Here is a 16544-nt window from a genome sequence, read left to right as displayed (position 1 = left end):
GCAACGGGAGGGACGCGGCGGGAGGGAAGCGGCGGGGAAGGGGGAAGGAGGAAACTGCGCGTGCGCGGGGGAGGAGGCCACGCCTCCCCGGCCGAGCCACGCCCCGCCGGGAGAGCGCGATGGCGGCGCGCGCCCGCGGCAGCACCTGAGAGCAGGTGAGAGCGGCGCGCGCGCGGCCGCGGCCACGCCCCGCCCCGTCGGGAGCGCGCGCGGAGGCTCCGCCCCGCCCGTCCCGCGCTCAGGGAGGGGGCGTGGCCTGAGGGGAGGGGGGGGNGGCCCCACTGAAGCCCCCCCAATGAGCCCATGGCCCCTCCAGTACCCCCAATGTCCCCACAGCCCCCCGTGGACTCTTAGTGGGGTCATGCCCCTTCTCAGAACCCCATGAGTCCACAGCCCCCCTTCAGACCCCTTATGGATCCACAGCCTCCCAATGACCCCACAGACCCCCTCAGACCCCACAGTGGACCCTTGTTCCCCCTCAAACCCCAAATGGCCCCACAATCCCCCTCAGACCCCAAATGAGACTGACCTTCCCTCTCAGACCCCAAACATTTGCTGGATCTGCCACCCTGGGGACATGCAGGTTCTGGGAATGGGAGAGTTTGGGGACAGGAAAGGGGTTCTGGGAATGGGGGAGTTTGGGGAGATGGAAAGGGGTTCTGGGAATGGGGTAGATTTGGGGACATGCAGGTTCTGGGAATGGGGGAGTTTGGGGAGATGGAAAGGGGTTCTGGGAATGGGGTAGATTTGGGGACATGCAGGTTCTGGGAATGGGGGAGTTTGGGGAGATGGAAAGGGGTTCTGGGAATGGGAGAGTTTTGGGAGGATGGAAAGGGGTTCTGGGAATGGGGTAGATTTGGGACATGCAGATTATGGGAATGGGGGAGTTTTGAAGACATGGGGGTTCTGGGAATGGGGGAGTGTTGTGGTTCACAGGGGAGTTTTGGGGAGATGGAAAGGGGTTATGGGAAAGGCGGAGTTTTGGGGACATGGAGGTGGGTTATAGGAATGGGAGAGTTTTGGGGAGATGGAAAGGGGTTCTGGGAATGGGGGAGTTTGGGGAGATGGAAAGGGGTTATAGGAAAGGGGGAGTTTTGGGGATGTGGAGGTGGTGGGGAGCTCAGTGGGAGTGCAGAGCTCGGGGTGACCCCGGTGTCCCGCGGTGTCCCCCAGGATGAAGGAGTGGTGGCTGCAGGTGGGGCTGCTGGGCGTGCCCCTCCTCGCCGTGTACCTGCACATCCCACCCCCACAGCTTTCCCCGGCGCTCCGCTCCTGGAAATCCTCCGGGAGCTTCTTCACCTACAAGGACCTGAACATCTTCTACAGAGGTGACAGAGCCACCCATCCCTCGTGGCCATGGGGACGTTCCTAAACCTGGGCCAGGTGGTGACAAATCCCTCCTGGATCCACCAGGGATGGGTCAGAACATTTCACTGGGGAAAGTTGGTTCTTGTTCCTTGGTGGGAAGGATCCCAAGATCCTCCCATGGATGCCAACATGGAAAAGACACTGGAAACCCTTTTTGCAGCAGCACAGAGGCTGCTGGAATTAATTTGGGCTAATTAAATCCCTTTATCAATTGATTTAAAATCAATCAGTTTGAAATCAATCCCTGGATTGGCCGGTGAGGTTTCTGAAGGAAAGCTGTGGTGGGACTCAAACCCATCCTAGGTTTTGGGGAGCAGAGGGAGAGGTGGATTCCCAGTGGGATGAGTAATTCCCATCCTAGAAGGGAGGAATTTTGGGAAGAGCTGACTCCGGGGTGTCCCGTTCTCCTCACAGATTCCAGCGGCGCCGTCGGCAGCTCGGACGTCGTGGTGCTCCTGCACGGCTTCCCAACGTCCAGCTACGACTGGAGCAAGGTGAGGGGGCTGGAAGCTGACAGCAAATCCCAGGATTTTCAGCTCCTGGGGATGAGCAGGCAGCACAGCAGGGGTGGGCCATGCTCCAGAGGAGAATTCCTGGTTCCTGCTGGAGGTACCACCATGCTCCAGGATATCACCTTGTTCCTCTCCCAGTGTGAAATCCAAGCTCTTTCCACATCCCACAGTCCAGGAAANCAGGCCCCACTGAAGCCCCCCCAATGAGCCCATGGCCCCTCCAGTACCCCCAATGTCCCCACAGCCCCCCGTGGACTCTTAGTGGGGTCATGCCCCTTCTCAGAACCCCATGAGTCCACAGCCCCCCTTCAGACCCCTTATGGATCCACAGCCTCCCAATGACCCCACAGACCCCCTCAGACCCCACAGTGGACCTTTGTTCCCCCTCAAACCCCAAATGGCCCCACAGTCCCCCTCAGACCCCAAATGAGACTGACCTTCCCTCTCAGACCCCAAACATTTGCTGGATCTGCCACCCTGGGGACATGCAGGTTCTGGGAATGGGGGAGTTTGGGGAGATGGAAAGGGGTTCTGGGAATGGGGGAGTTTGGGGAGATGGAAAGGGGTTATAGGAAAGGGGGAGTTTTGGGGATGTGGAGGTGGTTTATGGGGACCCAGGGAGCTCAGTGCGGAGCTCGGGGTGACCCCGGTGTCCCGCGGTGTCCCCCAGGATGAAGGAGTGGTGGCTGCAGGTGGGGCTGCTGGGCGTGCCCCTCCTCGCCGTGTACCTGCACATCCCACCCCCACAGCTTTCCCCGGCGCTCCGCTCCTGGAAATCCTCCGGGAGCTTCTTCACCTACAAGGACCTGAACATCTTCTACAGAGGTGACAGAGCCACCCATCCCTCGTGGCCATGGGGACGTTCCTAAACCTGGGCCAGGTGGTGACAAATCCCTCCTGGATCCACCAGGGATGGGTCAGAACATTTCACTGGGGAAAGTTGGTTCTTGTTCCTTGGTGGGAAGGATCCCAAGATCCTCCCATGGATGCCAACATGGAAAAGACACTGGAAACCCTTTTTGCAGCAGCACAGAGGCTGCTGGAATTAATTTGGGCTAATTAAATCCCTTTATCAATTGATTTAAAATCAATCAGTTTGAAATCAATCCCTGGATTGGCCGGTGAGGTTTCTGAAGGAAAGCTGTGGTGGGACTCAAATCCATCCTAGGTTTTGGGGAGCAGAGGGAGAGGTGGATTCCCAGTGGGATGAGTAATTCCCATCCTAGAAGGGAGGAATTTTGGGAAGAGCTGACTCCGGGGTGTCCCGTTCTCCTCACAGATTCCAGCGGCGCCGTCGGCAGCTCGGACGTCGTGGTGCTCCTGCACGGCTTCCCAACGTCCAGCTACGACTGGAGCAAGGTGAGGGGGCTGGAAGCTGACAGCAAATCCCAGGATTTTCAGCTCCTGGGGATGAGCAGGCAGCACAGCAGGGGTGGGCCATGCTCCAGAGGAGAATTCCTGGTTCCTGCTGGAGGTACCACCATGCTCCAGGATATCACCTTGTTCCTCTCCCAGTGTGAAATCCAAGCTCTTTCCATATCCCACAGTCCAGGAAAACAGCCACAACAATTCCTTGGCTTTTTTGGGGGATGGTGTGGCTGTTTATTGGGGAATTTTGACCTGCTGCTGTTTTCTTGGAGCTGCAATGTTCTCTTGGAGCTGCAATGTTCTCTGGGGTGGTGGGGAGGAGCACATCCATCCACGGCTGCTGATCCCTGTAGATGTTTCCATCCTCTGCTCCCACTGGATGCTTTTTCAATGCATTTCTCCTCTTCCCAGATCTGGGAAGGGCTGACCCAGCGCTTCCACCGGGTGATTGCCCTGGATTTCCTTGGATTTGGATTCAGTGACAAGCCTGTGAGTACCCTGGCATGAGGATTTTCATGGTTGTTTTCAGCCCAGCACTCCGGAAAATTATTTTTTGCCATCCAGGAGAAAAATTATTTTTTCTCCTCCCATTTGGAAAAGAGATAAACCATTACAACAGTGGAAGGGATAGGGAAGGTTTGTGGTGGATGCATTTGGTGGGACTCCAAAATGCACCTTGATCCCTCTGGAGCATGGACAATGCTCCCATGGCCTTGTGGACATCATAGGACACCCCAACCGCTGAGTCTGGGCTCACAAGCTGCTGTTTCCTTATTCCATATTTCCACACTCCTCCCTTGGGGCATTTCTTCTGGAATCTGTGGGCTCCTGCTGGCTCTCACTGGGACCCCTCTCCCACTTTTGCAGAGGCCCCATGGCTACTCCATCTTCGAGCAGGCCACCATCGTGGAGGGGCTGCTGCGACACCTCGGGCTCCGGCACCAGCGGATCAACCTCCTGTCCCACGACTACGGGGACACGGTGGCCCAGGAGCTGCTCCACAGGTCCCTGCCACCCCTCCTGCCCTTTGTTGTCTCCAACCAAGATGATTTCCAGCAGATAAGCGGGAGATGTGGTGCAGAATTCCCTTTTCCTTGTGCCTGAGGTGTCTCAGGGCACATCCAAGGCTTCTACCCCTCCAGTTCCCAAAGGAAATGGAGAAGATCAATGACACAATTTGAGCTCCTGCTCAAATTTCTTGAGCATTTCTTGGTCATTTCTTGGAGCCCGCAGAGGTTTGGTTGTGTTTCACCTTCTTCTCTGCTGTCCCCAGGTATGAGCACAACAAAACTGGAAGCATCCTGATCAACAGCCTCTGTTTGTCCAACGGAGGTAAGGTTTGTCCAGGGTGGGATGGGGATCTATGGGGTGGGAACCCATGGGATTTGGATCCATGGGATGGGAACCCATGGGATGAGAATCCATAGGATGGGAACCCATGGGATGGAGTTCCATGGGATGGGAATGCATTGGATGGGGATCCATGGGATGGGGTTCCACTGGATAGGGATCCATGGGATGGGAACCCATAGGATTGGGATCCAGGGGATGGGAACCCATGGGATGGGGTTCCATGGGATGGGGATCCATGAGATGGGGATCCACTGGATAGGGATCCATGGGATGGGAACCCATAGGATTGGGATCCAGGGGATGGGAACGCATGGGATGGACTGGCTTTCCCATCTCCGGATGGGAATGCATTGGATGGAGATCCATGGGATGGGGATCCATGGGATGGGAACCCATAGGATTGGGATCCATGAGATGGGAACGCATGGGATGGGTATCCATGGGATGGGAATCTATGGGATGGGGATCCATGGGATGGGGATCCACAGGATGGGATCCATGAGATGGAGATCCACTGGATAGGGATCCATTGGATGGGAATCCATGGGATGGGAACCCATGGGATTGGTATCCATGGGATGGGGACCCATGGGATGGATTGGCTTTCCCATCTCGATCACCCACATCCCAAGGACTGCAATCAAGGTGCTGTAATTAACCAGGAGCAGCAATCCTGGGGCTCCCTGGGCCGCTCTCATGGCACCATGAACGGGGACAGCCTGGGAGATGTGCAGCAAAACCCTCCCAGCCTTACAGCTCCGTTCTTTGCTGTCCTTCCAGGGATTTTTCCCGAAACAAACTACCCCCGCTTCATCCAGAAGGTGAGCTGCTCCCCTCTCCAGTCATACTGAATCCCAAAATCCCAAATAAACACCCCTTGGAGAGCTGCTGTCACACCCCACGGACACACTCAAGGCATCATGGGAACAGCTCTCCGTGGATTTATCCGTGTGTCCGTGCCGAGTTGTGCTCCCTCCTTTTTCCCTTCTTCCCAAGCTCCTCAAGGATGGGGGGTTGCTGTCCCCCCTCCTCCTGCGGCTGATGAACTTCTTCTTCTTCTCCGGAGGGTGAGTCGGGTCTTGGGGTGCTGGGCACAATCCGTAAGGATGTGAACCAAGTGGGAAAGGGGAAATGCAGGAACGAGAAGGAATTCTTGGCTGGGAGGGTGGGGAGACCCTGGAATAGAATTCCCAGAGCAGCTGGGGCTGCTCCTGGATGCCTGGAAGTGCCCAAGGCCAGGTTAGAGCGCCCTGGGATAGTGGGAGGTGTCCCTGCAATGGCAGGGGGCGGGAGTGAACGATCCTTAAATTCCCTTCCAACCCAAACCATTCCATGATTCCATAAATCAGGGTTTGGCAGGGAGCAGATTCCCTGGCACTGGCCCTGGAGAGGTGGGATTCACATCTGGACCATTCCCTCTGCACAGTGGCCAAGCACATCAGTTTAACAATAAACCAAACAACTTTTTCCCTGGACACTGGAATCCTTCTCTCCACAAGTGTTGGAATAACACATTTCAGAGGCAACAAAGCCCCTGCACAATCAAATTTCTATATTTTTAGCAGTGTTAAAACCCCATTTTTTCCCCAAAAAAAGCCCTTTGAGGCCATCCAACACTTATCCCAACTCATCTGGGGAACATCTCGGCACTTGGAGTTTCCAGTGGAAACTGGAAGTGCTCGAGTAGTTTCTGAGTGGTTCCCTGACACAGCTGCTGCCACGTCTCTCCAAATTCCCTTGTTTTCCAGGCTCAGGGCAGTTTTTGGGCCCTACACTCAGCCCTCCCAGGCGGAATTCTGGGATATGTGGACGGCAGTGCGCAATAACGACGGGAATCTCGTCATGGACAGGTACCTCGGCATGAATTCCTGCATGAGCTGCATGTCACATCTGCTCTGAGGTTCCCAGAGCTCAGCCAGCCTCTCCAGAACTTCCAGCTGCTGCTTTTGGAGTCTGGGATCAACATGACATCCCAAGAAAGAGCCTGGGGAGGGGGTGATGGAGTAGGGATTCTCTGGGATGATGCAAGGTTGGAGTTGGATCTGAGATGTGTCTTGGATTTGGAGGGGGGTCGGAGCTCAATCTGTGGCAGGTATCTGAGCAGACCCCCCAGCATTGTCCCAGGAGAGATTTACCTCTGGATTTGAACCTTCTGGGCCATTCCCAGAAGTCCCAATCCCAAATCTTCAGCTTGGCAATTTTGGAAGGACGTGTTTATTCCAGTTTGTGGCTCTTAGAAGGCTCTTGTGCTGGTGGTTGAGTTCAGCTCCTTATCTCCCCTTGCCCCAGTGGGAGAACAGAGTCCCTGAGCCCAGGGATGATGGTGTGGTGCTGGATTCCCACAGGAGATGCAGATCCCACCTGGATCTCATTGTGCCCACAGCCCCAGGAGCAAATTCCAGGCTGGGCAGCATCCACTGCATAACAAGAACTTTTCCTTCAGTATTTTGCAGTACATAAACCAGAGGAAGAAGCACAGAGAGCGCTGGGTTGGGGCTTTGATGTCTACCTCAGTCCCACGTGAGTAGGAATCCATCCCTTTGCTGCTTGGGATTTTTGGGAATTGTCCCCCTCGCTTCCAGGCTCCTTTCCACTCATCAGCCTCTCGTTATCCTGAGCTCAAACCCAGTTTTGCAGCAGAGATAACGTTCCCTGGTTCACAGCTGGTTCTCCAAGTGCTGCTCCAGGGAAGTTGAGGAGCTTTTCAAGTCCAAAAAGTCTGAACCAGGGAAAAATTTGGGGGTTGGAGGCTGGACTTGACCCCAGGGCAGCCCAGCAAAAGCCCATTCAGAGCTGTTTTGTTCAGTGCTCCACTGGAAGCCTCCCAAGCTTTGTGTGAGGAGGGAACACTCCTGCAGGTCTCCTTGGGGATGTTCTAATTAATGAATCCATTAATTTATGGATATAAAAGCTCTGTCTGTGCTCCCCTTGCAGTGCATCTCATCTACGGGCCCCTGGACCCTGTGAATCCACACCCAGAGTTCCTCCAGCTTTACAAGTAAGCCAAAAATGGGACTTCATTCCAAGGGATATTTTTCCTGGCTATTCCTTCAAGTCCATCCTCAAGGAGGATGTTTTTAATTCCCACTGGCACCTGCACAGCCAGGTGGTTCAGTCAGAGCAGTTTGGAAATTGGTTCTGCATTTTCAGTCATGATCCATTTTAAAACCACACAGGGAAGATTTGTTTCCTGAGGAAGTCTCCTCCTCCAAAGTAACCCGAAGGAAATCCAGCACTTGGATGGGGTCAGATGGAGCTGCTCCAGGCTTTTTTTATCCCAAAAATGGGCACAATCCTGGCTGTGTGCAGCAATTCCTGTGCTTAAGCCTTGCTTTGTTTTTCCACCAGGAAGGTGCTTCCCATGTCCACAGTGTCCGTGCTGGATGACCACATCAGCCATTATCCCCAGCTGGAGGATCCCATGGGATTTCTGAATGCGTATCTCAACTTCATCAACTCCTTCTGAGCTGCTGCAGCTCAATTCTCACTCTTGGCTTAGAGTCAGGCTTTGGGGGCAGGAAAAAATAGTGATTTTCTCTCCCAAATCCAACACTCACACCCTGATCCTGGGCTGTCAAATTGAGTTAAACCCTTGGAGAGCTGGAAAAATGAGGGGAAAAGCAGGATTCTGACAGCTCTTCCAGCCCTGCACTCCCCTTCTTGCCCAGCTGAACTCAGCAGAGGTTTAAATTAACATGAAATTAGAATTTCTTACTTCCTTCATCACCCTGACTTGGGAAGAAACAATCACTTCATCAGCAGGGAGAGGCAGAAGTTCCCTCACAAAATCCCTCCATCCATATGGGATTTTTCCCAATTTGAACCCAGGAAAGGGCTGCCCTGGGGTTTGGTTATTACCTGACATAAAGCTCAGAGAATTGAATCTGCCTCAAGAGATGGAGTTTAATCTCTCTCTGTACTTTGATTTTTCTGTGGAAGAAGAGACAGTCACAAAAATAGTGCAGATTTGGAGATTTGGGGTGGTTTTCAACTGCTTATGTTGGGAATTTAATGGCATCCCTTTAGGAATAAGGGGTTTTTGCTTAATAAACAGCCATTATGGGATATTTTTCCTGCACAGGAGCAGACAGAATTAGAACAAAAAAATTCTATTTTATTAACAGTAATTCATATGAATTCCACCACTTGAACCAGTGTTTATTTTCTGTTAATAAAAAGCAATTTTGACAAAAATCTGATTCTGTTTTCTCAGATCTTTTATCTTCCCTGGTTGAGATGTCCTAAGTTAGGTAGGAATGGTGTGACAACGAGGGAAGGGACATGGGAAAGAATGGCTCAGTACCAGCCAGCCACTAATGGACATCATAGAAAAGATTTCCCAAATTGAGGAATAAAAATGCCATGCAGAAGGACAGCCAGGAAAAAGGGGCAGTTCCAGGAACTGCACTGCTGGAAGTCTCAGCCCACGGAAGCCAGGATGACATCGACGGACGCCTCGTCCTTGCTCCTGACTGTCACCTGCATGGTCACACCGTCCCCAAGTGCCAGCCTGGACCTGACCAGCACGTCACAGCCACCTCTGTACACACCTGGGACAAAGCAACAGGGAGAGGTCACTTTGGAGAGGCTCAGGGATCCAGTCCTGAGCCAGGCAGGTTCTGCACGTGGCTCACATCTCATGGAATGCTCCAGGTTGGAAAGCTGGGACAGGCCCTGGGGGTGCTGGTGACAGTGGTTGGACATTTCCAGGTGGGCAAGAGGCCAATGGCACCTGGGCTGTGCCAGCCCCAGTGTGGGCACAGCCTCAGGGCAGGGACTGTCACAGAATCACAGAATAATGTCCCCTGAGGGACACCCTGGAATCCTGGGGACAGCTCTGGACAGGAGAGACCTGGAGGGGCTGGAGAGGGTCCAGGGAATGGAACTGGGAAGGGTGTGGAAAACCAGGAAAGGCTGAGGGAGCTGGGAAGGGGCTGAGCCTGGAGCAAAGGAGGCTCAGGGGGCCCTTGTGGCTCTGCACAAGTCCCTGCCAGGAGGGGACAGCCGGGGGGGTCGGGCTGTGCTCCAGGGAACAGGGACAGGAGGAGAGGGAACGGCCTCAGCCTGGGCCAGGGGAGCTCAGGGGGGATTTTGGGGAAATTCCTTCCTGGAAAGGGCTGTGCAGCCCTGGCACAGCTGCCCAGGGCAGGGGTGAAGTCCCCATTCCTGGAGGGATTTCAAAGCCACCTAGATGTGGCACTTGGGGACATGAGGGCAGTGGTGGCCTTGGCAGTGCTGGGAATGGTTGGACCCAACGACCTCAGAGGGCTTTTCCCATCTAAACCATCCCATGATTCTAGGAAAAGTTGTGGGTGCTGCAGGGCAACTGAGGATGTGTCTTTAGCAACAGGAACTTGAGAACAAGACCCTCCCAGACCCTTCTGAGACAAGCTCAAGCTTTTAAGGGATTTAATTCTGTCTGCTCTGGAAGCTCCCCAGCCAGAGATTCTCCACCATTCCCACAGGTGGAATTCCCCCATTCCAAAAGCATGGCCTGAGCACATCCAAGGCAGAGATCTCCAAGTTAGGATCAGCTGCACTCAATACACTGGGTCACTTCAGAGAAAAAACCTCTTTCTACAGAGAAAAAACCTCCCAAAGTAAGAGCAGGATCTCCTAAACCATTTCCCTGCATTTAGAAAAATCAGTGGAGACATGAAAACATGAAATTCAGCAGCAGGAACACTTACCAGCCAAGTAGAGGGTGTGAGAATTTTTGTTTTCTGGCACTTTATCTGACCTCTCACAGGGCTGCATGCCCAGGAACTTGATGATGTTATTGACAGCTTCTGCATTCAGAGATTGAAGAAGAAAATCATTCCAGGTAATTATTTATTACACTAAATCAAACCCCAGCCTGGCAGGTGGGTGATCAATAAATGAGGGATTATCTCACCATCCAGGGTTTTGATGGAGCTGAGTGCAAAGGTTTCTTCTTTCTCAAAGTCATCTCCCACCTCTTCCCAGGCAGCTGCAAAGTTGGGCTTTAGAACCTTCTGGAGATGATCAGACACTGTCACCTCCAAGTCTTCCAACTGGGAGGAAAAAAGAGAAATTTTCAGGCCAGTTGTGGAAATAATCCTCACCTTGGAAAGGGAAAAAGAGCCCACAGCATTTTGCCAAGACAATGCCTGGTTTTAATTCCAGAAGAACCATATAATGATAGCTTCTAAAAAGAGGGGAAATAGTATTTATGATGAACAAATAAATAGTATTTCTTTATTCATCTGTAATCCTTAAAAATATTTACACAAAACATCTGTGAGACTAAAGAGAGCAGGAAATGAGGCCATCACTTGATGGGTCAAAGCCCTTTACAGCCTCTCCTGGGCATCTTCTATGGAGAGACTTCCTCAGAATCCATGGAATTCCAGGATGGTTGGGGTTGGAAGGATCTTGAAGATGATCCAGTGCCACCCCTGCCATGGCAGGGACACCTGCCACCATCCCAGGCTGCTCCAGCCCCAGTGTCCAGCCTGGCCTTGGACACTGCAGGGATGCAGGGGCAGCCCCAGCTGCTCTGGCAATTCCAGCCCAGCCAGGAATTCCTCATGGCCAAGATCCCATCCATGGCTGCCCTCTGGCACTGGGAGCCATTCCCTGTGTCCTGTCCATCCCTTGTCCCCAGTCCCTCTGCAGCTCTCCTGGAGCCCCTGCAGGCCCTGGAATGTGCTGGAAGCTCTCCCTGGATCCTTCCCTCTGCAGGTGAGCACCCCCAGCTCTCTCCAGGAGGAGCCTGTATTTTCTCCAATACTTCCTGAAATCTGACTGTATCCCTATCATTAATTAACAAAAACCCAAATGTTTGGAGTGGAAAGATCACAGCACAATTCTGAAAACAGACAATGGGAGTTATTTCTTCTTTCCCTCTTCTCTGTCCCCACAAATTCCATTCCACAGGGCACTAAAACTTTGACAGGAATGAACTTTTGAGGAAGGATCTAAAAATGACATTTCACAGCATTTTGCTGTTTCAGGCACATTGCTTGGTTTCAGGATTGAGAGGAAACTTGACCCAATGGTCACATTTATCCCAAATCAGTGAGAGTGGGGAATGGGGAGCAGATCCTGGACTCACCACATACTCATCCTCATAGCCATCCTCCTCTGGCACCCCCGTGCTGGGGTCGCAGTCCCGCACCGTGAACTTCATGGTGCAGCTGAAGGTACAAGCAACTGGCAGGAGACAGAAATCCTGGATATTGTGGAAGATTCCTCTGCTGGAGCCCTCTCTTCCCAAAAAGACACTGCAATTCTATCAGTTTTGCCCCAGGAATACAGATGTGGCTGGGACAGAGCACTTTAATATCATTTTTTCCTTTGATTTTAAAATAAAGACCAAAGGAGGAGCTCAGGAGAGTTCCAGGGGTAACAAATCACTGATTCCAAATGCTGCCATGAAATCCAGCAGCAGCCACCAGGAAAAATTCCATGAGGATTTCTGACAAATGGAATATCATCCAAACCAACATTTTAGCAAATTCAGATTATTTCTAATCATCCCTGCTATTAAAATAACTTAAAAATTCACTCCACTGATACATCACATTAAATAACTGCAAACCCAGCGGTGTTTATGTGAGAATAAGAAAAGAAAGAGAAATTTGACATCCAAGAAAATCTCATTCCTATATTTTGTAGTAGTTTCTGATTCTCTAAAGAGAGGAAAAAAATAATTAGTCCATTAAAGCCTCAAATTAGGAATATTTTTATTCTACCTGTGTTTTTCTTTTAGTGGTTCTGTTCTTGAACACTACAAAACATCCAAGGTTTTAAATGAGTTCCTTCCATTGATTCCAGGCCATAAATCCAAGTTTCCATTACCTGCATGCTCTGCAATCCTCTTTTACATCCCATTTTTAATCCTCCAACACCACTGATTATTTATAAAAACCATTTTGATAAATGATTATTTATAAAAATCATTTTGCTAAATGATTATTTATAAAAACCAGTTTGCTAAAAAGCAGCATTTGAGACATTAACTGCAAACCCAGTGGTGTTTATGTGAGAATAAGAAAAGAAAGAGAAATTTGACATCCAAGAAAATCTCATTCCTATATTTTGTAGTAGTTTCTGATTCTCTAAAGAGAGGAAAAAAATAATTAGTCCATTAAAGCCTCAAATTAGGAATATTTTTATTCTACCTGTGTTTTTCTTTTAGTGGTTCTGTTCTTGAACACTACAAAACATCCAAGGTTTTAAATGAGTTCCTTCCATTGATTCCAGGCCATAAATCCAAGTTTCCATTACCTGCATGCTCTGCAATCCTCTCTTACATCCCATTTTTAATCCTCCAACACCACTGATTATTTATAAAAACCATTTTGATAAATGATTATTTATAAAAATCATTTTGCTAAATGATTATTTATAAAAACCATTTTGCTAAATGATTATTTATAAAAACCATTTTTCTAAATGATTATTTACAAAAATAATTTTGCTAAAAAGCAGCATTTGAGACACAGTGTGGTGGTTTTGTATGGGAGGTATGTATGGAAGTGAAGTGAAAGATTTTGTGTAACTGAGAGTTTGTGGAACTTCTGAGAAGTTGTACATGTAAAAAAACATTATAAAAATTTTGTTCTTATTAGTTTATTTTAGTTACTGTTAATAAATTTTTCTTGATACCTTTTAAAGTTTTAAACCTACTTTACCTTTCTCCTAATCCTAGCTCACAACAAAAAATAAATTCATTAATAATTTACCAACACCAAAACCCACCACATGTTTTAATACATTAACAAAAAAACTTATAATTAATGAAATCTCAAGTTAACCAACCAAAACCACTACACAAAATTAGTATTTCCAGCCAGCTCAAACTAAAACCACACACACACAGAAAAGTCCAAGGACCTCAGGATGAGCCAAACCCCCACACCCCCAACTCCTGGCATTCCCCAAAACCTTCATTTGAGGGATTTGTGGGGCACCATTTCTCACCTGCAGTGGGGTCATCCTGGGGGATCCTGACCAGGGTGTAGCACATGCCAGGCTGGTTGTAGGCCAGGCTGGGAGCTGGGATGCAGCAGATCACATCATAACCATCTGATGGCTCCATCTGCACTGTCACTCTCTCCAGGAGCTGATCATTCAAGGTGTTTGTGCAGTCAAACTGCAGCAGCAAACGGGGAAAAGGATTTTCAAACACTTCCTCATCCAGAGTTTTTCCCTCCCCACCAAATCAGCTAAAATCCTCCGTGGCATGCAGCAAGTTTTATTTGGATCAATTCTGCCAAATCCTGCTGGGCTCTGGGAGAAGGGGATGGGTTCTCTCACCTGGAAAACGATGTGGGCTGGGAACACGTGTTTGATGCAGCGAACAAAATACTCTGTTTCCTCTTCTGTGAGCTGCACTGGCTCTGAGGATTTGAACAAGGGACCCAGGCCCTTAAACTCTGGGATGGCTGCCAGTTGTTCTGTGCAGGAAGGAAAAGAGGATCAGCAAGGACAGTCTCTGATCCTGCCATCATTCAACACTTCAGAGAATCCCAGAATGGTTTGGGCTGGAAGGGACATTGAGGATAATTCAGTTCCACCCCCTGGACACCTCCCAGTGTCCCAGGCTGCTCTAAGTCCTGTCCAGCCTGGCCTTGGGCACTGCAGGGATGCAGGGGCAGCCCCAGCTGCTCTGGCAATTCCAGCCCAGCCAGGAATTCCTCATGGCCAAGATCCCATCCATGGCTGCCCTCTGGCACTGGGAGCCATTCCCTGTGTCCTGTCCCTCCCTTGTCCCCAGTCCCTCTGCAGCTCTCCTGCAGTTCTGGACAGCCACTGATCTCTCCTACCTTGGAATATATCCTGGCGTGAAGGAGCCACTTTCTCAGGTTTGCTGGTCACCAGAGCAATCTCTGTGGAGAAAAAAAGCAAAGCCTTTGTGCTCTGTCTCAACTAAACCATGCAGGAGGTTTAAATGCCATTAAATCTCCACTAAATACTCCTTATATTGTCTTCCTTATATTTATTACATTCCCTGTATGTTTCTCACATTCTGCTGCAAACCACTGCCAGCCTGGCTCCTCACACACTGAAATATCATTTTTTTTTTGGTGTGGAAATACTGGATTGAAAATATTAAAAAAACAGAGGACTAAACCACACCTTAGCCCTGAAGATTGAAGAAGAAAAGCCAGAAAAAAAAATCAAGGAGGAAAGGGCAGAAAAAAAAAGAATCCCACAGTTGGTTGTGCTAAGTGAAGATGCTCCAGAATTGTGCAAGGACATGGAAGAAAGCCAGAGAAGTGACTGAGAGCTCCTGGAATGGCTTTTTTCCAAAGGCTGTGAACCAATAAATGCTGATGAGGCACAGATTTGTCCCTGCCAATGAGATCAGCAGCCCCAAGGCTCTGAGGCTTGCCTCAGCCCGGTGCCATCACTGTGGTGTTACCTGCTTTCTGCTCAAAGATGGGGGCTGTAGCCAGGGGAACAGTTTTCATGTCAAAGGGTTTCTCTGAGGGCTCCAGTGTGTACTGGTGCAGGGCCTTCTCCATCCCAGGAACAGAGACTGTCAGCCCTGCACAGGAGAAAGGCAGAAAAGTTTGGTTTTGAGTGCCCCAGGCACTGCTAATCCACAGGAAACACAAAACAGGCAAAGCAGAAAAAAAAGCTGCTGTGAAGATGACACAAAGTTGCCAAGTCTAAACAGTTCACTCCCAAGAATTTTACATGGATTAATTAAATCCCCTGCTCACGTGAAGTTTCAATCAGAGACATAAAATGCTTTTATAACCACCCCTCATCCTTGTTTTGGATTGGAAAAAAAGATGGAGCAAAAACCAGGAAATGAAAGCCCAGGTCATACTCCTGGCTCCATTTCCCACACCATGCTTCCCAGATTTAGATTATTTAGAATTCCCAGAGCAGCAGTGGCTGTCCCTGGATCCCTGGGAGTGTCCAGGGCTAGGATGGACAGGTTTAGATTGTTAAATCTTCCATTCTCACCACGAGCACTTGGCAGGGAAGTGCTAAGGCCATTAAAAAATTGAATTAAGAGCTCTGAGTGGTCTGCTTTCTCCCACTGACCATTAAAAATGTAGGCAGCATTCAGGGCCAGCTGTCTCTGCTGCAGGACATTCAAGTAGAACGTCGCCCTGTCCCTGACTTCGTCGTCGCTGTCCATCATGCACCTGTTTGGGGACAAGGGGACAAGGTCAGCCAGCCAACGGGCACCAGAGAGCTGAGCTAAAAATGGCACTGACAAAACTGGCTTTGATACTGCAGCGACAGTCAGAGCTCCCTCCAGGGATTTTCAAATTGTGCAAAAATGTGTTTGTACAACACAGGAGTTGGTTTCATTTCAATTAAATCATTAACACCACTTGTCTTAAGAAGAAACATGAGGCTGTGACACGGGAACACCCAACTCTGGAAACACAAATGTTATTCCTGAGTGACCAGGATAGGAATTTTCTTGCTTCAAGGGGTGTTAGAAATGCTCACATGTGAAAAGCTCTGTAGGGGGAGGGTGACTTTTTATATGGGCAGATATTGACAGGACAAGGGGGAACAACTTCAAACTGAAAGAGATTTAGGTTGGATGTGAGCATGAAATTCCTGTCTGTGAGGATGGGGAGGCCTTGGCACTTGTGGCTACCCCTGGATCCCTGGAAAAGATCTAAGGCCAGGCTGGTGGGGCTTGGAGCAGCCTGGCACAGTGGAAGGAGCCCTGCCATGGCAGGGGTGGCACTGGCTGAGTTTTAAGCTCTTCCAACCCAAAGCAATTAATGACTCTGTGATTTATTACCCCCTGAGCAACGTCCTCAGACCAAATTACCATCACAGGTTCCCATGGCTAACCCCATCCTTCACTTCCATGTGATCCCTCCCTTCCTCCAGCAGTGCTCTGCTCCCTCCAGCCAGGCAGGAAAGGTGGCAGAAGCATTTTCCCACTCCCCAGCTGGCACTGCCAGCCTCAGTGCCAGTCCCAGCCTGCTGTGA

At 50.2% G+C, this 16544-nt stretch overlaps 2 protein-coding genes across 4 annotated transcripts in view; one reads left to right on the top strand and one right to left on the bottom strand.

The window, feature by feature from the left end:
• The first annotated feature begins 95 nt into the window (after positions 1 to 95).
• On the top strand, positions 96 to 8795 carry MEST. Of its 2 annotated transcripts, none has more exons than XM_041470178.1 (12): positions 96 to 155; positions 1174 to 1328; positions 1783 to 1862; positions 3660 to 3737; positions 4116 to 4252; positions 4522 to 4580; positions 5382 to 5422; positions 5598 to 5668; positions 6350 to 6451; positions 7045 to 7121; positions 7536 to 7599; positions 7950 to 8795. In XM_041470178.1, the coding sequence occupies exons 2-12, from the start codon at positions 1175 to 1177 to the stop codon at positions 8065 to 8067; spliced, it is 981 nt and encodes a 326-aa protein (XP_041326112.1). In that variant the 5' UTR covers positions 96 to 155; position 1174; the 3' UTR covers positions 8068 to 8795. The 2 variants fall into 2 exon arrangements, with proteins under 2 accessions (XP_041326112.1, XP_041326111.1); XM_041470177.1 differs by lacking the exons at positions 96 to 155; positions 1174 to 1328; positions 1783 to 1862 and adding exons at positions 2351 to 2371; positions 2551 to 2705; positions 3160 to 3239.
• COPG2 (COPI coat complex subunit gamma 2) overlaps positions 8695 to 16544 on the bottom strand; it is a 22774-nt gene continuing 14924 nt past the window's right edge. For both annotated transcript variants that reach the window (XM_041470175.1, XM_041470176.1), the window contains exons 16-24: positions 15630 to 15733; positions 14995 to 15120; positions 14396 to 14458; positions 13887 to 14026; positions 13551 to 13722; positions 11680 to 11777; positions 10498 to 10636; positions 10292 to 10390; positions 8695 to 9151 (exon numbers count right to left, since the gene is read on the bottom strand). In XM_041470175.1, the coding sequence (XP_041326109.1) occupies positions 9021 to 9151; positions 10292 to 10390; positions 10498 to 10636; positions 11680 to 11777; positions 13551 to 13722; positions 13887 to 14026; positions 14396 to 14458; positions 14995 to 15120; positions 15630 to 15733 (1072 nt within the window). In that variant the 3' untranslated portion in view covers positions 8695 to 9020. The remainder of the gene's footprint in view (positions 9152 to 10291; positions 10391 to 10497; positions 10637 to 11679; positions 11778 to 13550; positions 13723 to 13886; positions 14027 to 14395; positions 14459 to 14994; positions 15121 to 15629; positions 15734 to 16544) is intronic.

The sequence above is a fragment of the Pyrgilauda ruficollis genome, unplaced genomic scaffold (assembly GCF_017590135.1).
Source record: "Pyrgilauda ruficollis isolate IOZ18807 unplaced genomic scaffold, ASM1759013v1 scaffold241, whole genome shotgun sequence".
In the NCBI taxonomy this organism is placed as follows: domain Eukaryota; kingdom Metazoa; phylum Chordata; class Aves; order Passeriformes; family Passeridae; genus Pyrgilauda; species Pyrgilauda ruficollis.
The sequence above is the reverse complement of the archived record's forward strand: the minus strand, read 5'-3'. Positions and strand labels throughout refer to the sequence as shown.

Bases quoted from the DNA above. Each gene is read 5' to 3' on its own strand.
- MEST (XM_041470178.1), top strand. From the start codon at position 1,175: ATGAAGGAGTGGTGGCTGCAGGTGGGGCTGCTGGGCGTGCCCCTCCTC. The intron at 5,669-6,349 runs GTGAGTCGGGTC...CTTGTTTTCCAG, and splicing joins TTCTTCTTCTTCTCCGGAGG to GCTCAGGGCAGTTTTTGGGC. The intron at 7,600-7,949 runs GTAAGCCAAAAA...TTTTTCCACCAG, and splicing joins GAGTTCCTCCAGCTTTACAA to GAAGGTGCTTCCCATGTCCA.